This window comes from Phascolarctos cinereus, unplaced genomic scaffold, assembly GCF_003287225.1.
Source record: "Phascolarctos cinereus isolate Bilbo 61053 unplaced genomic scaffold, phaCin_HiC Scaffold_1;HRSCAF=81, whole genome shotgun sequence".
In the NCBI taxonomy this organism is placed as follows: Eukaryota; Metazoa; Chordata; class Mammalia; order Diprotodontia; family Phascolarctidae; genus Phascolarctos; species Phascolarctos cinereus.
The window spans coordinates 42,909,928-42,937,167 of record NW_027555514.1 but is presented as its reverse complement, the minus strand read 5'-3'; the positions used below and the strand labels follow the sequence as shown (position 1 = coordinate 42,937,167).

General features: G+C 40.6%; 2 protein-coding genes across 3 annotated transcripts in view; one reads left to right on the top strand and one right to left on the bottom strand.

The window, feature by feature from the left end:
- Positions 1 to 10,226, bottom strand: part of ZDHHC3 (zDHHC palmitoyltransferase 3) — a 68,587-nt gene extending 58,361 nt beyond the window's left edge. Inside the window, exon 1 of one of the 2 annotated variants that reach the window (XM_020987339.2) lies at positions 10,129 to 10,226. The gene's annotated coding sequence lies outside the window, so the exon portion shown is untranslated. The remainder of the gene's footprint in view (positions 1 to 10,128) is intronic. The other variant, XM_020987340.2, reaches the window with a different exon arrangement.
- A 43-nt stretch (positions 10,227 to 10,269) lies between these two features.
- The window catches only part of EXOSC7 (exosome component 7), a 39,991-nt gene continuing 23,020 nt past the window's right edge, over positions 10,270 to 27,240 (top strand). The window contains exons 1-4 of the mRNA XM_078151661.1: positions 10,270 to 10,419; positions 16,572 to 16,673; positions 17,583 to 17,677; positions 23,677 to 23,842. Of these exons, the coding sequence (XP_078007787.1) occupies positions 10,363 to 10,419; positions 16,572 to 16,673; positions 17,583 to 17,677; positions 23,677 to 23,842 (420 nt within the window). The 5' untranslated portion in view covers positions 10,270 to 10,362. The remainder of the gene's footprint in view (positions 10,420 to 16,571; positions 16,674 to 17,582; positions 17,678 to 23,676; positions 23,843 to 27,240) is intronic.

Genomic DNA, 27,240 nt, shown 5'->3' with positions numbered 1-27,240 from the left:
AAATGAAAACTGCTTAGTTTCTGGCACTTACTAGCTGTGTAACCACAGACAAATAATTTAACATTTCTACACCTGCTTTTCTTGGGAGCGCAGAAGTAAAGATTAAATTATCTCTAAGTTCTGTATAAGGAATGAGGGAATAATCTCAGTGCCTTTAGAGATCAACATGTTAATGTTACTGTATCATGGTTTACCTGTTTTTCTTTCCCTTGGGATGGGTACTGCCTTAAGTGCTGAATATTTGTGGAATTATTCAACAGAGGCTTACGTGGAAAGTTGTAGATGAGACAACAGAAGCTTAACAATGATCAGAATGCTTTCTGATTGGTTGAGAATGAGTCTGAGTTTACAATCTGGAGAAAAAACCCCAGCATCCATTCCAAACTGATCAAGTCTTTGGCTAATTTCAAATTATTTGCTCTGCGGAGAAAGATGGGTTTTCTCTTTTTGGTCACTCAGTAGCAAGATGCCCTGGGATCCTAAGGTAAATCATGAAGAAATACTGCCTGGGGAGGGGGGATCATTTAGAAATCTTGGGAGCTATATAATGACAGGATTGTTTCAGAAAATTTGATTCCTTGAAACATTACTGATTCACCTGTAATTACTGTTTCCCTTGGGGATTGGGGGGGGTGGGGAGAGAAGAGAATTCTTGGAAAATGCATACTTGTGGCCTGCGATGTATGGTGATGGGTGAAGGAGGGAACAGAGGATTGGGCATTGGAGCAAGACTCGCTAGAATGATGAAACTCGTTCTTCTGTAATTCTATCTTAGATTTACTCATGGCCGATCAGGAAATCTCCTGATCCATGATGGCCTTTTGGTGTTCCACAAGCACATCATCCCACTGATCCAGCCCCTGACTTTAAAGATAAGGAAACTGTGGACCATGAAGGTTAAATGATTGTCTCAAGTTCACATGGAGACAGAATTTGAACTCAGATTCTTTGATTGCCAATTCACTGCTTTTTCATTACTCTTACACTGTCTCTCATAATCCCAAAGGTACAGAGAGATTCCTCCATGAGTGTTAGAAAGACATCCGCATTCAACGGAGTTGCTACAGTTCCTTCCAACTTTATTACTACGGCCCTCCTGCATCTCCATCTTTGGCTTGTCAACAAATGCTGTATCCAAGAGGTAAGCCTGACTTATTTCTGGCCACTTTCCTTTATTGTCTGACTTACCCTTTCCTAATTTCCATTTAACATTCGTCATCATCTATAAAGAAATTCATCATCTATAACTGCTCTTGTAGTCAACAGTTTTCTTGAGCCTTTTCAGTTTTTAAAGCTGAAAAATTAGCTTAAAATATGTTGCTATTTGAGTTTTGGGGTTGTTGAGACAAAAACTATCAACATGGAATGGAACAGAAAAGCACTGAAGTGCTTACTATATGCCAGGTACTGTGCCAAACAAGGGGGAGGGGGAGGGGTTTCAAATAAAAGCAAGCAAAGACTCTCTACAGTCTCTTTCCTTAAGGAGCTTACATCCTATATGGGAAGATAATACATCCTGCATCAAATGGAAGAAGGGAGGGAAGGAGAGAGGAGGAGAGGGAGAGAGAAAGAGAAAGGAAAAAGAAGCCTGTCCTAAGAAATCTACCTCTCCAGACAATTTGCAACTATGCCAACGTTTGGCTTAGAAAAGCATACTTTTAGGTCATTAGCTTCACAAATTTAGAGCATCAACAAAGCCACGGTCTGTTTCCTTAATACCATTCTCTAATTGTACCAGCAGGTCCATCCTCCTAAGGTTAGGAAATTAATACTACCCAATTTACATCATATCTCTACTGACCTTGAACAGGAAACAGACACTGCCTCATATAGCATGAAAAATACATAGACTTCAGTCACTCCAGGGCTCCATACAATCAAGAAGATTCTGGTTTTGGACAAATTATAAAAGGACAGATTTTCTCCTAATAATTTTCATTCACTGAGATGAATAACGTGACATGCATTTATATGTCATTTTTTATTTGGAGAGCTATGAGGATAATACTACTACTTATCTGCTGGAATACTACATTGGTATTTCAGATAAGGAAGGCTAATTATAAAAAATGCAAAGAAGGTTAGAAACAGTGGGCATCACAAGACATTTCCTCTCACTGTCCTACTAATGTACACAACCATTCTTTTTCTATTCTTCGACTTGTTTTTCAGGCACATTTTAAAAATAAAGGCAATTCTGAAAATGAGAAAATATGAATAGTTCACACATTTATAATAATTGTACTAATATCTGCATGAAGCAGCTTCAGAAACAGTTTTAATTACAGCTAGCTTAATAATATTTTCTTTAGGAAGACAAATAATTTACAACATGTATTCCTTAAACCAGGATACATGTAGTAAAAAATCCATGCAAAGCAGAATTTTACAAAATATTTACTTGAAATAGAATTTTGTAAAGAAAACAATTTCAACTACACTCTTTTTTTTGGGGGGGAGGGGCATATCTTCCTGTGACATAGGGAAAAAATCAGGCATAGGGCTAGGGATGTTATCTGGCTCCAGGCCATTAAAATGTGGAATAAGATGTTCACAAGCTGTGCTTTTAAGGGTTCTCTGCAACTATAACACCATTGCTGCATTACCCTGAAGCAATTCTGTAAGTCTTTTATTACTTTAATTAACTAACTCTTAGGTAGGACAAAGATTTGCCAGATCTCTGCCAGAGAAAATGACAGTCTCTGTTGTCACCTTTCCCACATGCTGTCTGCCTGTGAGGCACAATTATCGCCTTATTACATATTATCCTATCCACTAATTATCTGTACTGTACTATTTAGCATTTTGTTAATATTTTCTTGTTCACTAATTGTATGAAGCATGTCCTTCCTCTCCCTAACTGGACAGTAGGTCAGCTCGTAGGCAGGATCCCTGCCTCATGTATACAATGCTTGCATTTCCATAGATGTAGCGGTGGGCTAGAGACATGGTAGCCACTTGGGAGTAGTTGGTAGTCAATAACAAGACAAAATGTTTTGTGGACATGATCCTTTTAGTCCTGGTCACACAGCCAGTAAATCAGAAGGAAAGCAGGAACTCTGACCCAGGTTCTCTGACAGGAGAACCACCACTGCTCCTTGCTCTGCCGCCAGGCTGACTTTCAGCCACGCAGCAGGACATCATCTGAGAGGCCAAAATGAAATCTGGCCTCCTCTATCACTTGATGAGGGACATGTTCTGGCTATATAGTTATTCAGTCTTCCTGACTCCATGCACCTCTGTCTATGCGGTTTTCTTGGCAAAGATGCTAGAGTGGTTTGCCATTTCCTTCTCCAGTGGCAAACAGAGGCTAAGTGACTTGCTCAAGGTCACACAGCTAGGAAGTTTCCGAGGCTAGATTTGAACTAAAAATCTTCCTGACTCCAAGCCCAGCGTTCTATCCACTTCATCAAAAGGATGAGTGTTTGGTTAACTGCCTCTTAATATATAACCAAAGGAGAAACACAAGAAAATAAAGAGTAGTAGTTGGGAGGCACATTCAATTATTTCAATAAGCAGTCACTGAACCATGGACTGTGTAGGACCATGTACAAAGAGTAATGGACACCTACAACTTAACTGAGGACCTCAGACCTCTGCATTCAAGGAGCCCTGGTAAGAACAGCATAAACACTTAGGAGACACAGAGGAAGGAGAAAAAGAAAAGTTCTGCCAGAAAATAAGAACTAATGCAACTTCAGTCTTTCAAGGTAGTGACAGGAATTTGTTACTCTTTCCATGAATGATGCCTAAGTTTTGGAGCTAGGCAATACATTTAGCCAGTGCTGGACAGTGAAAAGAAAAAGTGAGTTCTGTACTAAATCTAACATGGATGATAAATAACACAAACTGGTAAATACGGCCATCCCTTCCACATCGTGGGGGTCAGGGGCACAGCGCCCCCACAATCTGGAAAATCTGTGTACAGTTTTTCAACCCTCCTTTCGTACCACAGAATTATCTGAATTATTATGGTATTAAAGGATAAAATATGTTGATATTATACAATACTATATATATATATATATGTATATACATACATAGTTTATGCATTTGAGTTTCTAAAATTTTTTTGTCATCTGCTAGTCTTCACATGTTGCCTGCACTTCCACAAAACTCTCAAAAAATTCCCATTTGATTTCATATGCCAACCCACAACATATCAAAGCCATGATGGGGAAAGTCACGATGAAGAAGGGTAACTGTAACTTCTTGTTAGAATGTAAGTTCTCTGAGGGCTGGGACTGTTTAATTTTTTTTATTGTACCAATTATCTAGAACAATACCTGACACATAGTTGGTGCTCAATAAAAGCTTGTTGATTCATTATTTAAAACTGCGCTTGGCTAAACATCTCACACTGGTACAGGAATGGAGAAGTTAATATTAGATCATTTTCCAATTATGGCTTTAATCTGTACACAGCACAGGTTATTTCAAGTGCTTCACTAATACAGAATTAGGAATGTACTTCCTATTAATAATGCTTGAATTGCCCTATCAATCACAGCTGATAGTAAAAAATGTGCTCAATTGTAATAACTGCTAAAGACCTCAAAAGAACATAGTTTTGGCAGTGAGTTTAAAATGAACATACTACTGTTTAAAGATCTCATTCATGCACAAAAGCTTAACATACAGTATTACTGTTTCTAGCTCTCATACATGCAGAAAAGTCCATCACATGGGATAAGCCATTCATGACATCACTCAGAAATGCTGTCAATCTTTCCATGTAAAAAGAACTCTTTTCTTGAAGTTAAGGATCACTCACAGGGCAACAGAAAGGGTTTTACTTGCAGTAGGGCTATGACACATTACAAAGTATCAGAGAGCCATTCCCCAAGAGTTAAGTGGTCAAAGGATATGAACAAGCAGTTCTTAAAAGAAGAATTACAAAGTATTCAAAACTACCTGAAAGATTTCCAAAATCACTAACTCCAAATAGCTAATAAGAGAAATGCAAATCAAAATAACCCTGAGATCTCAGGGATTGTAGAATGACAGGCACATTATTAATACATTGTTGGTGGAGCTGTGAAATGGTATAACCATTTCAGACAGTAATTTGGAATTATGCAAATAAAAAGACTAAAATGTCTATACTCTCTGAGCCAGGACTCCATTACCAGGCTTATTCTCCAAGGAAGCCATCAATAAGAAAACAGCCCCCATATACACCAAAATATTTATAGCAGCACTTTTTGTGAAAGCAAAGAAACGAAAATAAAGTAGATTGCCCATCAATTATTGAATGGTTAAACAAACTGTGGCACACAAATGTAGTGGAATATTACTTTGCGGTCAAAAATCATGTATGCGATATATAGTGAAGCATGGAAAGACCAAAATGAACTGGTACAGAGGGAAGTAGGCAGAGCCAAGAAAACAAGGTACACAATAACTACAAAAATGTAAATGGAAAGAACAGCACACAAGAAAAATCAAAAGTGAACAGAAGAGATGAGGAGACCCTCAACCCAGCCCTTTGTGAAAGAGGGGGGGGTCCATTGCACATGCTTTCAGACTTTGACAATATACCAATCAATTAGACTGACTTTTTTTTCCTCTTTAAACAAATACAATTTGTTATATGGGGTGGCTCTCTGGGAAGGGAAGGGATACCAGTGATAAATGAGAAGATATAAAAACAAAAACAAAAACAAACAAACCAGAAGACATCAATAAAAACTTATTAAAACACAACAACAAAGCATCACTTAGAAGCAGGGCAAAGAATGTCATTAAAAAAATATATGATGAAAAAAGATGAGCTGGTCACATGGTGGGACTAAGGAATAAGCCCCTTGGTCTGAATCCCTTAGGCAAATCATTTACCCTGCTGAAGCTTCAGTTTCTTCAACTGTAAAAACAGTAAGATTGGACTAGATGACTTCTACGGTCCCTTCCAGCCTTAAATCTTCCGGTAAGACTCCCACAATGTAAGGTGGACTCCCCGTGACAAGCTTATGTGGACATGAAGGGCAGGCAGGCAGGGGTGGCAACAATCTTCACAACTGGAAGAACAAGCTGAGGATAAAGTCATGGATCCACTGAAGTAAATCCAACAAATTGTTGTAAAATGTCAACATCTGAGACAGCCTGATCAAGCTGCCCAGAAAGTACTATATCATATTCTTTTGGTGGCCCATATATTTTAAAGGCATAATTATAACATGCTAAAAGATTTCCTTTAAAGCAGTGGTATCAAACAAACAGAAACAGGGGCCACTAAACTACACATAAGGATTTCTTCAGGCCACATGTTTTTATTGTATTTTTATTCATTGTGCTTAATATTTCCCAATTATACTTTAATCTGGTTTGGGCTACGCTTGGGGAGTGTTGTAGGCTGCATGAGGCTACATATTTGACACCTGTGCTCTAAAGAAGGAATCTGTCACCTTTTTAGGGGGTCTTGGATCCCCATTCTATCAGTTTGGTGAAGTATACGGTCCCACTTGGTCAGAACAACATTTTTAAATATAGAAAATAAAATACATAGCATTATAAAAGAAACTAATTGTACTATAATGCGGTTAGCAAAATATAGATAAATTTTTAAAAGTTTGAATCTAGGTTAAGAATGTGTTTGCCTAAAGATGAGTCTCTAAATGCATTCCTCTCTCCCTACGTGCCATTTCTTGAACTGGCCTTTTCTTCCACCTCCAATCCAGCAGACATCCCAGCTATGAAAATCTTACTTTCAGACACTCCCACTTCCTCTGTACCATATATCCATCCTCTGTTCCTAAAATCCAGTCTCATGTCACCCTAACTATGCAAGTTTTCTTTAGTCTTTCAATGCAACATAATCTCTGTACAAAACATACCCCTACACCCCTGCAGCATGGTGACCATTTCTCATTCATCCGGTACTGACCTTTTTTGTACATTGTCATGTGTATGTTGTCTCCCCCATCAGACTTCGGCGTCCTCGAGGACAGGAACTGTCTTTTGCCATTCTTTGCACCCCCATCTCTTAGTACAATGCCTGGCGCACAGTAGGCTATCAACTGACTGGCTGATCTACTCCCACTCACTCATTTTACAGATGAGGAAACTAAACCACAGTGAAGCTAAGTAACTTGCAGCAAAGGTCACATCACTTGAAGTAGTGCTGCCTGGATTGAATTTCAGGTCATTTGACTACAAAATCAATACCGATAGGGGCACATGCACATCCACTTTGTATAAGGGGAAAGGGGAACGGGGAGAATGATGCCGTCTCTCTCCTCTTCCAGTAGCGAAAAGTCTTACATGGTAAAGAACAATGTATCTTTCTCCCCAGTTTACTGATACTGAGCCTTGCGGATGATCAAATATTAACAAAAAATCTACCGAGTGCTTGGGGTGGGGGGGGGGCGGTTCTCAGTGCTTTCACAGGTGATTAAAAATGTCAAGATAGCAGTACACAGACACATGAGATGTTTTATTGGGGAGCTTTTCATACTGAAAAGGTTTGGGGAAAAGGGTCATTTTACTTTGGAGAAAAAAGGGGATTTCTTGAGAGTATGAGTTACTAAAACTCTCCTCTTTTTCCATAATAGCTCTTTAAAATCCACTTTTTCTTTCCACAAATATCTTTTAAAACTTCTTCTGCCCAGTCTTGACCACTAAGAAAAATGGATTCCCAGGGTGATCCTAGCCTTACCTTGCAGGTATTATGCATTTCAAAGACAATGCCCGCCTCAACCACCACAGGGCAGTAAAGCCAGAGCTCTTTTCTCCTTGGACGACTGCCTAAAGCTTATCACCTACCCAAAGAAATGCTGGAATTAAGAGGCCTGCTTGATGGCTAGTGGCTGTGGCTCCAGCTTTCTGCTGCAGCTGGGCCTCCTCACCCTCTCCTTGACTGGCTCTGGGTCTTCAGAAGCTTCCTTCTCAACATTCTTTCTATAGCCCTTCCTCTGAAGACAGGCAATCACCAGGCTTTCAGGAAGTGCTGCTGGTGCCCACCATAGCTCACATGGTATGGCCAGATTCTATTTGCCCTCCACAACCTTCCCCTGCCTCCAAGCAGACCATGGGCAGCAGCCTCCTACTGGGCAGCATGTCTATCAGGAAGGGCTCTTCCACTCACAGCTGTCCCCTCCCACCACCAGTTGCCTCACAGAAAGACCAGGAAGTGAGCTGCAAGCAAGGAAGTATTCCCTAGTTCCTTCTACAAACCATTCTCCCCTGAAATCTCTGAACCGAGGCAGAGGACGTCCCCACCCATTTTATCAGATTGAGGTGGTGAGAAGGGAAGAGAAGCAGGGTCAAAGCATGGGGGTGGGGGAGGGAAGCCTGGGCAAAAGAGTTTCAGATGGATGGGAGTATTCGTTACTCAGGCCAGGAAGCACAGAGTTGGAAGGGACTTCAGAGGCCATTATCATTCTACCATAATCTACGCCCCCCCCCACTCCCCCATCCCAGTTCTGCACTCCTCCACATGACAGCCGGTCAGTTGAAGATGGTCATCATGTGGCACTGGTCCTTCTCTCTCCCTCATTCTTACATCCTTGGCCTTTTACCTAGTTGGCCTCCTCTGTAAACTGTCTTGTCAATGCCCTTCCTAAATAGCAGCAACTCAAACAGAACATAACATCCAGGCTTGACATGATGAGAAGAAATCTGTGGGACTAGCACCATCCTAGTTCTGGACACCATGTCTCCCTTAAGGTAGACCAATATGGCATTAGCTATTTTGGCCAATGTATATAACACTATTAAGTCATATTGAGATTTGTTGTTGTAATTAGCTATTTGTGTCATTTACAAACTTCATAAGTTTGTCTTCACCCAAGTCACTGACTTTAAAAAGTTCAAATAGCAGAGGACCAAGGAAGCAGTGCAGCACAGTGGAAAGAGGACTGCATTTGGAAGTGAGAGGACCTGGATTCAACTTCTTGCTACCTGTGTAACCCTGAACAAGCCCCTTATCCTGTCTGGGCATAGGTTTCCTCATTTGTAAAGTGAGTGGGCTGATTAAACAACTTCTGAGGTTGCAACTCGCTCTAAATCTATGATCCTAGATCTCTGGGAACTCCACTAAAGACTCCTATCTACCCATCAAGTTTTTATTCAGCATTTACAACATGCAGAGAATTCTGTTAGGTAATGAAAAAAAAATCACCTACATAAAGGTTTAGAAAGGCTTTCAACTCAAGAATCTTGGGAGATAGAGCCGTATTATTATTCCCACTTTGTAGATGAGGAAGCCCATTTTGGGAAAGGTTAAGTGATTTGTTCATGGTCACACAGCCAACAAATGTCACACTGGTGCAGAGATTTGAATCTCCTCAAAGTCCAGAATCCTTTCGGCTTCCCCCAGCTAGGGGAGGTGAAGGAAGGGAAGAGGGGAGCAGAGAAGCAGGGCAGAAGGGTAGCCAGGAGAAAAACAGGGAAAAGGGGAGCAAGGCGAGAGACAGAGAGTGATGGAGGATGGGGAAGCGGCAAATAGAAAAGGGGAGCAAGGGGAGGGGCAGGAGAGAGAGGGACCCAGGGGTGGTGGGCGAGGAGCACGGGGTGAGGGGGGGAAGAGCAAAGGGAGGGGCAAGGGATGATAATGGAGCGGGAGAGGGGGAAAGGTGAACAAAGGGAGGGGCAGGGAGTAATAGGGGACCGGCGAGGGAGAAAGGCGAGCACAAGGAGGGGCAGGGGGTAATAGGGGAGCAAGGGGAGGGATGAGGGTGACAATGGGGAGGGGGAGGGGCAGGGGTAAAGAGGAGCAAAGGGAGAGGCAGAGAGTAACAGAGGAGCCGGAAGGGAGGGTGATAATGGAGACCGGGAGGGGCAGCAGGTGGCAGGGGAGAAAGGGCAGCTGAAGAGGAGTGCCGGACGGGAAGGCAGCGAGAGCCGGACAAACACAGTCAGAGGACGGGGAAGAGCGGGCAGGGGTGAGCGGGACCTGGGGAGCACGCAGCTCCCGAGGCAGCTGCGGCTCGCTCCGGCGGACTTAGTCCAACTCCAGTTCGGAGCGGAAAAGCCTTGCCGGTCGGCCGGCAGGTGCCGGGGCCGCCCTCTTGCCCTCGGTCCGTCCCCAACTGTCCCCGGCGCTGCCGTCGCCGCCCCCTCGCCCTCCCGCCTCCGCGCTGGGGGCCGCGGCCGCTCCCGGGCTCGGGGGCCGCGGATCCCGGGACTCACCCAGACTCCGGGGCGGGGCGCAGGAGCAGCCCATCGGGCTCCGGGCGGGCGGCGGCGGCGGCGGCGGCGGCAGGAGCGGCCGCCGCTCGCTGATGACGCAGAGGGGAGCGGCCCCCGGGGGCCGGCGCGGGCGGATGACGCCACAGTCGTGCGGAGAGCGCGACGTCCGGACCAGCGCCTAGGGGAGGGTTCGGAGGCGGCGGCGGGGGCCGAAGCGCGGCCGGACGGGGCATCATGGCGTCCGTGGCGCTGAGCGAGGCGGAAAAGGTTTACATCGTGCACGGCGTGCAGGTAACGAGCGAGGAGGCGAGGCGAGGCCGGGACCCCCTCCCGCCGCGGCCCGGGCGCGCTCCCCCTCAGCCTTTCTAGACGCACCTAATGCGCGTGCGCACCTGCTCTACCCCCTCCCCCCCGCCCCCGCTCACCGGCTCTGCGCGCGCACTTGGGGGCCGGGAATTGGGGGGAACGCTTAGAGATCATCCAACTCTAGAGCTGGAGGGGAGGGACCTCTCAGCCTCCTCTTTCTTTCCGGTGGGGAAACTGAGTCCACAGGAGGAGGGTAAGCGGCTTCCCTCAGGCCCCATAGAGTTAATTAAGCTCCAAGGACTGTGGCGAGTCTCCAGCGAGATGATGTTTGTAAAGCTCGTTATGAACGTCCGGAGGTGTTAGTGTTACCCAGAGTCCTTTAGGCAGCATAGAATTGGAACCCAGGTCCTCTGCCTCTGGGTCAGATAAGATGTGTTTGTGTCTTAAGCTCTTCTCCTGGCCCGGGGCTCCGCTTCCGAGGTGGACCCAGCTCTTGGTAGGCATCCTAATGTTACATTGTAGCTGGGCACGAAGTCGGGGTCCGGAGGCTGGCGCTTTTCTCTGGTTCCCAGAGCTGTGGTTTTACCCCAGGCGAAGAGACTACGGAACACCTTTCTTTAGCCCTAAAGGTTACCTCGGTTAGCATCTTTCATCGGTACCCATAGATTTCCCAGATCTAAGGCTGAAGGAACCGCAGAGGCTCCTGTTAGAAGTAGGGGAGGAAATTTACGCCCAGAAAGGGAAAATAATGTCTTCTTAGTCATTCCTGCCTGTTTACCTCCCGGGATAGAAGATGATGTACTCTTTGTCAAATTGCTTTGAAAATTTACAGTTCTATAGGTGGGTGAGGTACTGTTGTGAAAAAGATTTCGAAGTTGGCACTACTGCTTTGGAAGCTAAGAAGGAAGTGGCTATTACCCCCAGGATTTGGCGATATGTGTACCAGAAGGTGTTGGGATGGTTTATTTAGCCTGAACGTAGGCAACCTCTGAAAGGGACATCCCTTCTCCCACTCCCCAATACAGAAAACAACCAAAAAATACCCACCTTCCTCTCCTGTCATAGTTCCTAATCCTTACTCTCCCAGGCAGTCCATTAGAGTTGTGGCCACTACCACACTCTATTGCCTCCTTTCCCCTCTATTCCTCTTCCTTTCCCCTCTTCAATATAGTCACACTTAAAAGCTGTCCAAAGTAGTTGCAGATGCCTGCCCGACTCATTATGTTTTATTGGCTAGGATCGTTAGTCTCCTCTGTTGTAGATTAATGCAAATTTGCTTTTCAATTGTTCCTGTCTGCCTTCTCCATTATCACGTTTTATAGCTGAGGAAACTGAAGTACACAGTAGCAATTTACCTATTGGTTGAATTTTAAGCCTGCGGGTAATAGAAAGAGCTCTTCATTCCATCTTTTTAATCTCTAGTTTATCCAGCCGAACCCCATGCAGTCTCCCTGGGAAGCTGGGGAAGTGGAAAGGAGAGCTGTTAATAAAAAGCTTCACTAAACAAATCACCTGGGTCTTCCAAGGGAAAGAACCTTTTTCCTGAACCACATTTAGTCACTTGACTTCCTCCACAAAAGGATGCTTTTCACTACTACAGGTCTATAGATCTCTATAGGTTTGGTTGGGTGTATCTGGGATTCTGTCTTTTTATTTTGCCTCTTATTTTATTTTCTTCATTTCATCACCACCACCACCACCACAGGAGTTTAGTCATCTTGGGTCAGATATCCCTTCTACATTTCAGTATTTTGACCTCTGGAATATCATATTCCAACTGAAGCATGGGGTGTTTAAAAAAAAAAAAAAGCTTGTTAATCTACCATGGTTTATCCTTTGCTCAGTCTCTCTAGTTGAGACAAAAACATGTCCCCTAATTTTGTGGTGGCCATTTTTTATTTTTTTTCCTTTTTTAAAAAAATTATTTATTTTTCTCTTTTTATTAATTTATTTTTAGTTTTCAACATTCATTTCCACAAGATTTTGAGTTCCAATTTTTCTCCCCATCTATCTCCTCCCTCCACCCCAAGACGATGTGCATTCTGAATATCCATCCCTTCCCCCAATCTCCCTTCTATCACCCCTTCCCTTCTCTTGTCCCCTTTCCCTTCTGTTTTCCTGTGGGGCAGGATAGATTCCTATACCCCATTGCCCATATATCTTATTTCCCAGTTGCATGTAAAAACAATTTTTAACATTCGTTTTTAAAACTTTGAGCCCCAAATTCTCTCCATTCCTCCCTCCCCACCTACCCTCATTGAGAAGGTAAGCAATTCAGTATAGGTTATACATGTGTAGTCATGCTAAACACTTCATAATGGTCATGTTGTGAAAGCCTAACTATATTTCCCTCCATCCTCTCAGTACAATTGTCTCTTACCCCTAATTTTATTTTTTAGATATCATCCCTTCATATTCAGCTCACCCTGTGCCCTCTGTCTGTATTCCCTCCAACTACCCTAATACTGAAAAAGGTCTCATGAGTTATACATCTTTCCATGTAGGAACGTAAACAGTTCAACTTTAATAAGTCCCTTATGATTTCTCTTTCCTGTTTATCTTTTCATGCTTCTCTTGAGTCTTGTATTTGAAAGTCAGATTTTCTATTCAGCCTCTCTACTGTGTACAAAATGGACTGCTTACCTGTTAACACATGCTGATAACTAGATAAGAGAAATTGTAGATGTTCAACCGGCTCCTCCCGACTTTGCCACTGGCTTTTATCAGATTGAAGGAAATAATTAAGAACCATTAAAAATTTTTTTTTTCTATTCAGCTCTGGTCTTTTCATCAAGAATGCTTGAAAGTCCTCTATTTCATTGAATTTCCATTTTTTCCCCCTGAAGGATTATACTCAGGTTTGCCGAGTAGGTGATTCTTGATTTTAATCCTAGCTCGTTCGACCTCTGGAATATCATATTCCAAGCCCTTCCATCCCTTAATGTAGAAGCTACTAAATCTTGTGTTATCCTGATTGTGTTTCCACAGTACTTGAATTGTTTCTTTGTGGCTGCTTGCACTATTTTCTTCTTGATCTGGGAACTCTGGAATTTGCCTATAATATTCCTAGGAGTTTTCCTTTTGGGATCTCTTTAGGAGGCGATTAGTGTATTCTTTCCATTTCTGTTTTACCCTCTGGTTCTAGAATAGTAGGGCAGTTTTCCTTGATAATTTCTTGAAAGATGATATCTAGGCTCTTTTTTTCATCATGGCTTTCAGTAGTCCAATAATTTTTAAGTTATCTCCCCTGGATCTATTTTCCAGGTCGGTTGTTTTCCAATGAGATATTTTACATTGTCTTTTATTTTTTCATTCTTTTTGTTTTGTTTTATAATTTCTTGGTTTCTCATAGAGTCATTAGCTTCCATTTGCTCCATTCTAATTTTTAAGGAATTATTTTCTTCAGTGAGCTTTTGGACCTCCCTTTCCATTTGGTCAATTCTGCTTTTTAAGGCATTCTTCTCATCATTGGCTTTTTGGATCTCTTTTGCCATTTGAGTTAGTCTATTTTTAAGGCATTTTTTCTAAAGTTTTTATTTTATTTCCTTTAGCAAGCTGTTGACTTTTTATAATTTTCTTGCATCACTCTCATTTCTCTTCCCAATTTTTCCTCTGCTTCTCATACTTGATTTTCAGAATCCTTTTTGAGCTCTTCTATGGCCTGCGACTAATTCATATTTTTCTTGGAGGCTTTGGAGTTAAGAGCTTTGACTTTGTTGTCTTCTTCTGGTTGTATGTCTTGATCTTCTTTGTCACCAAAGTAAGATTCTGTAGTCTGAATTTTTTCTCTCTGTTTGCTCATGTTCCCAGCCAATTACTTGACTTTTTTTTTAACCCTTTGTTAAGGTAGGTCTCTGCTTCCAGTGTGAAGGGTGTACTATCCCAAGCTTCAGGGGTTTTGTGCAGCTGTTTTCAGAGATATTTCTAAGGACCTGTAAATTTTTGGTTCTTCCAAAGTGGTCTAATCAAAGGACAGGTGTTTGCTCTTTTCCTGGCCTATGCTGTGGTCTGTGAGTGACCACAAGCACTCTTTTCTGCCTTGGAACTGTGAGGAGGATTCTTTCTCTACCACTGTCACAAGCACCCCCACTCCAGCGTTTCTTTTTGCCCCAGGACTGCGACCCAGATCCAAACATGGGCAAAGCAAGAGAATCCTGTCTTAGTGCCAGCAAAGAGATCCCTGCAATCCCTTTTTGATCAGCCACTCGATCCCCTCACTGTGGTGGGCTGAGAGCTCCTGAGGCAGCCGTGGCCCTGGGGCTGCGCCAAGGCTGGGGCAGGACAGTGCTTCCCTCACCCAGGTCTAACAGATCTTTCCTACTGACCTTCTAAGCTGTCATTGGCATTTGTGGGTTGAGAAGTCTGGAAACTGCCACAGCTATCAGTGATTTAGTCCCCTGAGGCCTGCTCCAGGTTGTTACACGGCCCATGCTGAAATGCGTTCCTCTCCCAGCCTGGCACAACAGAACTTTCCCATTGACTGTCCAGGTTGTCTTGAGATGGAAATGTGTTTTACTCTGCCTTTTTGTGGGTTCTGCTGCTCTAGAATTTATTTAGAGTCATTTTTGAGAGGTATTTGAAGGGGTTTGGGGGAGAGCTCAAGCAAGTCACTGCTTTTACTCTGCCATCTTGGCTGTGCCCCTCCCCCCCACTCTAATTTATTTATTTTTCGTTTTCAATATTCACTATCATAAGACTTTGAGTTTTAAATTTTCTCCCCTTTCTTCTCTTTCCCCCTCCCCAAGATGGTGTGCAATCTGATACAGGCTCTACTTATACATTCATATTAAGCATATTTTCCCATTAGTCATGATGTAAAGAAGAATTAGAACTGATGGGAGGAACCATGAGAATGATGCGATAAAGCAAAACAACAGGAGAAAAGGAGAGCAAAGAGTGTGCTTCGATCTGCATTCAGACTCCATAGTTCTTTCCCTGGGTGTGGATAGCATTTTCCATCATGAGCCCTTTGGAGTTGTCTTAGATCTTTGCGTTGCTGAGAGGAGCCAAGTCTATCAAAGTCAGTCATTCGCACAATGTGGTTGTTACTATCAATGATGTTCTCCTGGCTCTGCTCATTTCATTCAGCATCAGTTCATACAAGTCTTTCCAGGTTTTTCTAAAGTTCACCTGCTTGTCATTTCTTATGGCACAATAGTATTCCATTACGTTCATTACATTCAGAAGGCTCTGGAGGATTTATAGGGAAAAATCAGAGTTTATAAGCATGGATGGGTCTCTCATCTCTGCAGAAGTGGAGGAAAAGGAATAGGAGTCATGAATGTACAGTCAGGTTTGGCTGATATGTTGGTTAGTTTTGATGAACTGCTTTTTCCCTCTTTTTATTCTTTGTAACATAGATTACTTTTTAAGGAAGGGACGTATTTAGAAATAAAGGTGATGTAAAAAAAATGGATCAATGAAAACATTTTTTAAAAGAAGGCATGACTGAATCATAATCTGTGTCAGTTCAGGGAAATCAGATTCATTGAAGTATTAGCAATGATTTTAACCTGAGCTATGCCCATTCTTTGACCCAGCCTCTCCTGTGAGCTGAGCAGCATGGCAGTCAGAGGAAGTCAGGGGTCCATTCTATGACCAAGGAGTATAGTGAAGCCAGGCTGGTTCATGGGAGTCGTTGCCTCCTAAACTCCACAGTCTCACTAACTACACTGCTTATAAATTGGTGCAACTTAATGATTTTCCTTTCTTGAAGCAAAATCTGAACTCTCTTATTTCATTGATTTAGGGAAAGGGATAGAAGAGGAGAGGGATAAAACTAATGAAAGAAGGGATTTAGTTTTGACTTTTTTGTTGACCTCTTTGACAAATCACTTTCATTAGCCTTGTCTAATAAAATTCCTCCATTAATTGGCTTCCTTCCCCATGTAAGGAAAAAAAGAACTCTCTATTTAGCTTAACTTAGCTTCATTCAGATACTACCTGAGATAACATGTAAAAATGTTTTGCAGACCATAAAGGACCAGTTGGTCCAGGCCTTACCTCAGAATGATACTCCAAATTTCCATTCAGCCATCTATAGATATCTACATACACATACATCATTCTATTTTGTTTGGTCCAGTCTTGTGGCAAAGCTGATTGTATCATTTCATATTGTGGTTATAACACTTTAGGAAGACCTCCGGGTGGATGGTCGAGGCTGTGAAGATTACCGCTGTGCTGAAGTGGAAACAGATGTGGTGTCCAATACTAGCGGGTCTGCAAGAGTCAAGCTGGTGAGTCAAATGACATCTGTGATTCTTGTCATGACTGAAGGTGGAAGGTGTGTGGGACTTTGGAGTCGTTACCTTTTTCCAGTCATCATCAGTAGGTATTTCTTGAGGCCCACCAGGTCTCTGGAGTTATCTCCTGGTCATAGATCTCATCAAGATGTCTTTCCAGGCTTAGTAGGCACTTCTTCAGACATCCACTTAAAATGTTAGCTCCTATTTATTTAATACCTTAACGTTTGCAAAACATTTTACAGATATCCCATTTGATACAACAAGTCTGTGAGAAAGGTGCTGTTATTATCTGTATTTTAGAGCTCAAGTGACTTACCCAGGGTGTTTTAGCCTCTGTCAGCCTCCATATCATCATCTGTAAGGTTGGGGTTCAGGTGAAATAATGTGTGCAGAGTGCTTTGCAAACCCTAAAGCACTCCATAAATATTAACTGTAGTGTTCTTTTCCGCATACTGCATGCTGCAGCCTCTTAATACACAGCACTTGCAGCCTTTGTATCTTCCCCATACCCAAAATAGATTCCCTTTCTCTCTTGACCTGTTGATTCCTGCCGATCCTTTAAAGTTTAATTCGTGCTCCCTCCTTAATGAAACCTTCCCTGATCTGGTGCATGAGTAAGACCCTTTCCCCTTAGCCTCATGTAACACTTTGTGCTAAGGTGCTTATCATGCAGTATTGGGAACCATTATTATTTATTTTGTCTCATGTCTGCCTATTTATTAGATTTAGTAAGCTCCTTGAGGGCAGGGACTATGTCTGATCTGAATTTTGTATGTCTTCCATTATTAGCACAGTCCTTTAGAGATCATTAATGCCTGTTGAGTGAATGAATAAATACGCTGCCTGCCTTGTGGGCACTTTTACATTCAAGTAATGTATATTTCAAATGTATTTTTACAGGGGCATACTGATATCTTGGTAGGGGTCAAAGCAGAAATGGGAACGCCAAAGTTGGAAAGACCGGATGAAGGCTACTTGGAATTCTTTGTGGACTGGTTAGTACAGTTGGGAAATTTTTAAAAAGATAAACACCAGCTTCTAAAAAGACAGATATAGAAAGTGATTGTTTTCCTCAGTGTAATGAACTGTAATTTTGTACTCTGGTAATGTATGACTACAGTTCAAGTGGTCTGGATTCCAGACCTAGCTCCTCCATTAAGCTAGCCATATGACCTTAATTGGGCACACAAGTTTAACCCTTTGGGCCTCAGTCTCCTCTGCTGTACAGTGGGAACCATATCATGTGTTTTTTCTACCTCCTAAGGTTGTTGTGAGCCTCAGATGAAATGATGTATATGAAAGGTATTTTGTGAAGTTTGTAGAGTTTCGTAGGCAGCATAGCATAGTGGATAGGGTACTGGACTTGGACTCAAGAAGACCTGGGTTCAAATCCTGCCCCCAGACATTTACTAGTTTTGTGACCCTGAACAATTCATTTAACCTCTCTGGGCCTCCATTTCCTTATCTGTTAAATGAAGGGGCTGGCCTAGATGACCTTTAATGTTCTTTCCAATTCTGAATCTCTGCTTCTCAGTACAAGAGTTAGTTTTGTCTGGGTACTTTTTTTTTTGACCAGTTTTAACAAGTTTTTATTATCTCTCTTACCTACTGTCTCCTCCCTCCCTCCCCCCATTCCCCCGCAGTAAAACAATTTTGGGGAAAAAAACCAAAGCTCTTATAAGAAACATGCGCAGTCCAGCAAGACAGATTCCGACATTGGTGACATCTCATTGGATGATTGAAATAGGATTGGTAAGGTGCTTAGCACAGTGCCTGGGCAGACAGGAGCTACAGAAATATTGTATCATTATGGTTATTGTTTATTGATTTTGAGCTCTTCACCTCTTTGGCAGCAGAGTAGGTAGAATTATGGTTTATCATGGCATTAATTAGAGTTCTAAGATTTTTCAAAGTTTTTTTTTCCTATAGTGTTATTGTTATTAGGATTGTATAATTTCCAGTTCTGCTTATTTCACTGCATCAGATTATAAAGGTTTTCCCACTTTCCTCCAAAACTACATATCATAATTTCTTATGACACAATTTTTATTATTTCATTATCTTATTATTCCATTGTACTTGTATTCCCTTTCATTATTATTTCACTATTATTCCATCACATCCACATATTACAGTTTGTTTAGCCATTCCCTGATAGGTGGGCACCCTTTCAGTTTCTAGTTATTGTTTCTTATGAAAAGAGCTGCTATAAATATTTTTGATCATATGAATTCTTTTTCCTCTTTCTTTGACCCCTTTGGAATAAAGGCCTAGTAGTGGTAGAGCTGAGTCAAAGGGTATGCACAATTTTGTAACTTTGGGGCATAGTTCCAAATACCTTTCCAGAATGGCTGGACTAATTCAAACAATGTATTAGTACTAGAACAAAAGTTTTCAAAATAGTTTATTTCTACAGAGATAGAAGACACTGCCATACATTTTCATCCTGAGAGAAGAAAAGGAAATTGAATCATTTAAATTAAAACAACTGTACCTTTATTCTTTTACATACAATATTTCTGAAAGAAACTGATGAGAGACTATCTGATTCTCGGTGGCAAATTTTTCAGAGACAAGTGATAGTTAATTTTACTGAACAAATAAAATTTTTTATTTCAGTCTTAGGGATAGATAATTCTCTTAACAGTTTGTTAGTATATGACTTATGGGTAGGACTTCTGTGCTTCACCCAAATCGGGAAGAACTGGAGCTATCAGGTAGTATAAGGATATAGTGAGGATAATTAAAGATATTTCTCTTACATTTAGCTGCTTATCTGCAAATTTAAAGACTAAATGGTTAAATTCCCAGTGACACAGAATCTGCAAAAGGTGAAAATTAATTGCTTTACTGCCAGACTGACTCCACTGTTGTTCTCACCAACTCTAAATGTTAAGCATATTCAGCCTGAGGCAAAGAACTGCTATTCTGCTCACTCCTTTAATTTTCCTCTTGACTTGAGAATAAAGAGATGACTTGATATATCTTTTATCCTAAAACCCTCCTGTTCTTTATGCAGAGGACAAACAGATTCAGCCTTGTTCTGCACATTCGGAAATGAAAGGACAGAGGAGGGCTTTATGACTTGATCAGTAAATTAACCACATCCACGTTCTTTAAACCTTTGGACTACTATTCCAAGTCCACCAGATTCTGTTCCAGTATAAATATGGACCACTGTAAGGGCTGCTTCTTGAACTTTTTTTTTGGCTAGGCAGTGGGGTTAAGTGACTTGCCCAGGGTCATACCGCTAGTAAGTGTTATGTGTCTGAGGGTGGATTTGAACTCAGGTCCTCCTGACTCCAGGGCTGTGCTCTATCCACTCTGCCACCTAGCTGCCCCTGCTTCTTGAACTTTTGAAAGTTATCTTTCATCAGTTAGTCCTCTGCAAGACACTGAAAGAACTACTTAGTGAATGATGAGTTTCCTTAATCAGAGTTCCAGTGAAATCATAGCTGTGGTGTTTTTGAACCTTAAAAAAAAAAAGCAAAGCTTTTTTTTTTAGTGTTGAAGCCATGTTCAAAAACTCAGGAGGAATAAAGCTTCCGGGAATAAATTCTTCAGGTGGCCCTATTATATTTACAGATATATGGTTCTGAAAGGGACAACCACAGGAATCTACCTCAGGAAACTGATTCCCATGCTCTAGGATACAGTCCGCTGCTAGAGTGGTATCACTTCGTATGGTACTTTCTGGCTTGAAAGACAGAGTTAGTCCATGAGTTGGTTCTGTACATGTATTAGTGAGACTATTTTCTCTTTTCAAGCTGAGACAGGCATTAATTTAGAATCTCTAAAATGGAACTGTACTTCTGTTCTGCAGCTGGCCTTGCCATTCCCCTCTTAACTAGTATTTTATTTAGTATATCATTTTTATGGATGTACAAATTATATATGTATACAAATGAGTACATTTAGTACATTTATTTAGTACATTATTATCGTGGATGGAAGCCTGAATATTGCCACGTAATTTTGCCAATAGGATGAAGACATCAGAATTTCATTTATTGGTATAGAAAGTGATAATTAAGCAATGGTTTCTGATTTAGTTTTCTATTAAAAATGTTTTTCTGCCAATAGATCCCACAAAACAAGCTTTTTTTTATTTATTAGATTTATATGGCAGCTTTCCAAGAGGGTACAAGGGAATGGTTATAGATTTTTGAATAATGAACGTTGTTAAATGGGAAGAATGTGAACAGGAAAAGTTGGATAGAAAATGAAAAGGAATAGCAAAAGCAGGAAAGGAAAGTACAGATGAGGAGAAGTAGAGCTACATTTTCCTACATTATCAATATCTTCATTTCTTTCAATGTTTCTCCATGTAGGAGCGCTTCGAAAGAATAGTATTAATATGTTACTAATTGTGTAAACAGTAAAGACCCATAATTTTGAGGCTAATAATGTTTTTATATGATGGTGTGCTTCATGGCATTTAAAACCATAACTTTCTAATTTTCACAGACTTTTGCCTGGGTATTGGACAAGTGAGTTTATTGTTTATTATCTTGTCATTGAGAAGGCAGCATGATATGTAGTGGTTTAATGTTCAGGATTTGGAATCAGGAAATCCGGGTTCAAATTCCACTGTACTCATCAGCTGTGTGACCTTCAGCAAATCACTTAACCTGTCTGGGCTTCCATTTCCTCCTCTGTCAAGTGAAAAGATTGGGCCAGCTCTCTTCTCAGGTCACTTCTAGCTCTCAACATAGGATCTTGTGATTCTGCCTCTCTTGAGTTCCCACTGTGGGATTCAGTGTGTAGAACATATAGTTAATGTGACCACTGAGCTGTAAGGTTTTACAGGGAAACTTGTTTTAATACAGAATGCTAAGGTGTAATTTTTGGAATTAGGGAGTGTTGCTTTTATTTTTTTTTTCTTTACAATCTTTATTTGCTTGCATTTTATTTATTTTCTAAGAAATTTACATTTTTATTGATGTCTTTTGTTTTTACATCATTTTTATTTCACAGTACATCTCTCCCCCAGAGAATTATCCCTTTTAACAAATAATGGAAAAGGGAGGGAAACTAGCACAACAAAACCAACCAATATATCCCCCAAGTCTGACCTCATATGCATTGTTCCACACCCGGTGTCTCCCCCACCTGCAAGAAAGGAAGAGAGATGCATTGGCACATCTCTTTGGAGCCATGCTTGGTCATTATAATTAGTTTTATAGTGTTTTTGTTCTTTCCATTTATGTTGACTGTAGTCATTGAGTCTTATTTTCCTGGTTCTGCTTACCTCACTTTTCATATAAATGCATGTTAGTTCAAATAATGATTCAGTATGTTCTCCAGATTCATTGTCTTTTACTGCTCGGTAATACCCCATTGCATTCATGCACCATAGTTTCTTTAGTCACCCCCAAATCAGTGGGCATCCACTTTTTTCCAGTAAGTGCTGATATATTGGTGTAGACAGGACCTTTCTATCTTTAACCTTCTTTGGATCTGTGCCTAGCAGTGGGATGATTATTTGTGCTGAAATCTGTGTTCCAGTCAGCTAAAGTTGGCTGGAAAATTTAGCAGTATTAAAGAACGGTTGGTTTGATCAAGCCAGTAATTTATTCAGTTAGCATTTATATAGTGCCTACTGTGTACCAGGCTTTTCTTCCCCCTCTTCACATTATCCCTATCCCAGCCCAACCCTTCTTTCTTCCCCCCCTACCCTCCCACATTTACTCCAGCTGGCTTGGAGAGGAATGCTAAGATGCCTTAAAGTATATTCTAAATGGGAAGGGTCGTCTTCTCTGTATTTAGCCAGTTATTTAAAAACAAAAACCATTATGTTTTGCCTTTTCTGGAGAATACTGTCCATTTATTTTTGGAAGCAGATTAACAGACTAGTGCTTGTCAAACTTTTCTAGTGTGATGGATTTCGGAATTCAATCATTCTGTGATGACATACTGATTTGGATAATTAAGAGAAAGGACTAGTTAATTTTCAAGTGTCCTAAAAGAGGTAAAGCATTACTCTGTGAACCTTGAAAACCCCTTCGCCTTCTGCCTCAGTTCAGCTAAAGGGAAGGTGGCCAGGTAGGTAGTAAGTATATAATAAATGTTTGTTGATGAAACTTTAATACCAGACTTTCACTTATATATTCAAGTAAAGTTAGATATTTAAAGTATGGGGGGGGATGTTGCACATACATATAAACACATGCATATATATATATATATATATATATATATATATATATATATATCAATCATTCTTGAGGATACAGCATAATACTATTGATTGCTTAGTGTTTAAGATAGAAGGGTGTTTTTTGATGACAGCTTTCCCCCTGGTGACTCAATTATTTAGCTATAAATGAATTTCTCTGTAAATCGTGATTACTGAGTAAGGCAGAAGGCAGTGAGTGGAATAGCAAGGTTGTTCTGTGTTTCTCTTGTGGGTTTTAAAGACTGGCTCTGGTGGCTGATAATGCTTTGGGATGTATAATTAGAATAGTTAAGTTATAAAATGTTACAACCTATTTTAAAAAATCATTCTTGTACCTATCAATGTTATAACAGGGATAGACAAAGGAATTTTATATTTTAAACAAGATGTTTGACATTTCACTTAGTTTTAAACAAGTGTGTACATCTCAGAAGGGTGTTGGTAAGGGGAGGGACCTATAAGGTAACTCTGTTAGACAGAATGGTCAGACACTGTTTCCCAGTCTCACCAGAGAACAACTGTATTATTAATGTGCTTAACTAATTGGCAGCCCAGGTTCTGTTCTCCATAGATTTTCTTATTTCTTCCTTTGAGCTCTGTAGGAAGTCATTAGGAACTGAGTCTGAGGAAGAAAATGGGGCACTTAATTGGAGTCTTTCTGTGTATTTGGAAATTAGGAAGTTAGAAGAGTTCTTTTCCTCATTACTGTATCTTCAAATGAAGCTTGTTAGTGATCAGGCATTGCTTCAGCTAACTCTAGAACTAAGCCTTGTCCTCATGCTTGAAAAGATTTACGCTTTCTGTCCCCCGGTGTAGCTCAGCCAATGCCACTCCTGAATTTGAAGGTCGAGGAGGCGATGACCTTGGCACCGAGATTGCTAATGCCCTCTACCGGATATTTAACAACAGGGGCAGTATAGACCTAACATCGCTCTGCATCAGTCCAAGGGAGCACTGCTGGATCCTCTATGTTGATGTGTTGGTGAGTCACAGACCTGGGTCTGTAGGAAACTGCATGGCCTGCCTTCTTCCTTAGGCCTTCTGGGCTTTGAAATTGTTATGACCAGTATTAAAGAACATGTGATCATGCTGATAGGACCTTGATGAGATCAAATGAAACAATGTGAGTCAAGCACTTCGTAACTTTCAAGTGCTATATGCATGTGAGTTATAGCTTCATGAAAACATGTCTTATCTCAGCTTTGTATCACAGTGCTTATTAGCACACTGTTCTACACTCAAAAATCTCTTATTAAATGTTTGTTGAATTTAATTGATTTATCCTGTCTCCTCTCTGAAACTGGACTCCTCAAAAGGCCAGAGACCTTCTACTTTAGCCAAAAAAACTCCCCCCAAAACACAAAACTGACAACTGAATAAACAGATTCTCAAAGGTTTAATGAGATAAAGGTGATCTTGTATCAATGAATGTACATCTATGAGGGAGAAATAATGCTAATGTAACAATGGAGGTTTTTTTTGTTACAGTGAAACAAATGAATTTTTGTATGTCAAAATTAGTAAGAGAAAATAATTGATTTTTAATACTGGTTACAGTTGGGTAATATAGAATTTTATTAAGGCATTTCAAATAATCTAATGGTTAAAAGGATAGGAGAAAATAAAATTTAAAATCCTCATTTGATTTTTCTAATGTTAGGTAAATATAGTGCACATATCTATCACTGAGTGCCAAGAGGAGCATAGTAGTCTGTTTCTATGCTGTATCACTAGGCAATTTAGTGAAACCTAATTAAAAATAATAATTGTAGCCAGCAGTTACTACAAATTAAATTCAGATTCTAGGGAGCCATCACCAAGAGGAGAAGAAATCTGATTAAAAATTAAAAAACACCTGAGCTATCAGCATAAGGCTCTATCCAATGAAGTTAGAATATAGGCAGAAGGAGTTTAACTATACACCTAGCTATCATTTTTCATTTTTTTGGTGGTTTTGCCCACATTTTTCCTTTACTATATTTTAGTACACTTGTTGTTTTTGTCTGAGAAGAAAAATCCTAGTGATAGAGACTTTCATTCTGTTGATTTTATTTAATTTAGATAGACATGGGCCTATTCTTCTAGACTGAATGGCTTTTACACTGATAAGTAATAATTTATGACTTTGTCTTAGAGTACTTTATGTAACAGTCTTTTATTCCTGCTTCATAAAATACCATCTACTAACACAGGAGTAGGGCTTCATTCGGTAACAATATTATAATTATATTAGCATATCGTGGACTGGCAGGAGTATGTTCATGTTTAAGAGCTTCCTTCGACTTTCATTTGTCTTTGGGTATCTCACCTTAAAAGAACATTTGAATTTTTTTTTTTTAAAGGAAAAGGCAGTGGAAAGTCTACTAGATCTTAGTCTCGGCTCTGGCATTGACTAGATGGGTGACTTTGGGCATCACTTAAGCTTTCTGGTCTTCAGTTTTCTCATCTGTAAAATGGGGAGGGTGGGCTAAGTGATGTGAGCTAAGTTCCTTCCAGCCCTAAAAAGGTTGAGAGTTTGAAATGCTATCCTCCCCAGAATTTTATTTTAATCTTTCATGAATGATCAATTGTAATATTGACTTGGCTTTTCTTTTTGGACTGGCCTGTGATTTCATAATTGTCAGGAGCTCCTGGAGGGCCTTCCCCTCCCATGGTAGATCAGCACCTTCTCTGCCACTTAGAGCTTCAGATAAGTGGTTGGAGCATTAAGAGATGTGACTTACCCAGGGTCACGAAGCCAGTGTTATGTTACAGGCAGGAGTTTGACCCAAGTCTTCCTGAATCCAAAACCTGTTGTCTCTCCTCTACACCACTCTACACTGCTTTTCATGTCTTTAATATTAATATTAACATTAATAGTGAGGTAAATTTTTTCTTGTCATAAGTATAATTACTATTTTCAAAACAATGATGTGCTTGTAATTGTATTTTCCTCTTCATGAAAATAAATGCTTTCCTTTAGCATTGATGCCAGTTGATGTATTAAGCCATAAGTAGATTTAGCTTTATGAACTTTCCATTTTAATAATCTAAGAAGATTCAGTAAATGGTGTTTTCAGATGCAAGCTGTTATAATTTCACTCTTGTTAAAGAAGCTTGCAAAACAATCAACTTACACATTGTTGTAAGGTTTTTGGTTCTTTTCCTTGCCTGTTTTGTTTTTAGCTATTTCTTTTCTAGATTTTTCTAGGCTGTAACATTTAACAGGGAAATTTTTTAAAAAAATATTCATGTACAAGGCTATTCTAGACCCAAGATGGGTTTGACAGCCCAGATACTTTAAAATATTATCATAATTTACATTGGTATTCCACCCAGTATAACTGTTAATAGTTCACTTTCCTATCCAGGGGTTTGCTAGAGCAGCTCAAACTAGATAGTGAGAGCTGATTGTTAAATTTTCAGTGTAAGCATTCACAGCTCAGAAATCTTCAAATCATACAAAACAGGGCTTGATTTATTATTTTGTTGATCGTCTAGACTTAAGAAAGTGATAAAAGAAAAGGTCAGTCATGCAGGTTAAACCTTAAAATATTTCGTGTATACATTTTTTGGTGGAAAGCTGGTTTTGTGCAGCGCTTCTTAAACTGTGGGTTGCGACCCTCTATGGGATCACAAAAAATTTGGCAACAGAAAAAGGTTTCTGAACTTGCAACAACTAAAAATTAATTAAAAATCAAACACATAAGGAATCTGAGGTGTTTCTGGCAGCACTTGCTGCAATGTCACTGCAGCCTTGGTTCTGATCATAAAGCATGTGCACTTTGCACTGTGCATAATGCACCCTCAGGCCATGCAGTGTCTGCTGCCAAAATATGAAAAGGTGTCAAGAAGCCCTGTTGTAGAGCACTTTCTTCCCAACAATCTTATGACATATATGTAGTGTAAATCATTTTTGCCAAATGAAGTTCAGAGGAATCAAAGTAAAGAAATATGTAGCCCCCATTCCCTCACCGCTTCTAGGCAATTCTACTTATCACCTTATTCTACCACTCTCCACAGCAGCTCTTCCAAGCTTCACCTCTTCTCAAACCTTCCAATTCCCCCATGTCCCCCACCCAGCCGAGATTCTTGCCATATATTTTACAGGAAAAATTGAGGCCATTCACCATGAGCTCCCTCTTTTCCCCTTGTCCTCATTTTCTATCATTCAGATGTCTTCTGATGATAACATGGCCTTAACTTCTTAACAAGATGAACCCTTCTACCTACTTAAGCCATCCCATTCCATCGCTATGCCTTCGCTGGTGTCTCTGTCATATCCCTACTGATCACTTATTTTCAGTCTCTACTGGCTCCTTTCCTGTGGCCCACAAACATGCCCATTTCTCCCCCATCTTGAAAAAACCTTCTTTTGATTCTTTTGTCACTATAGGTCAC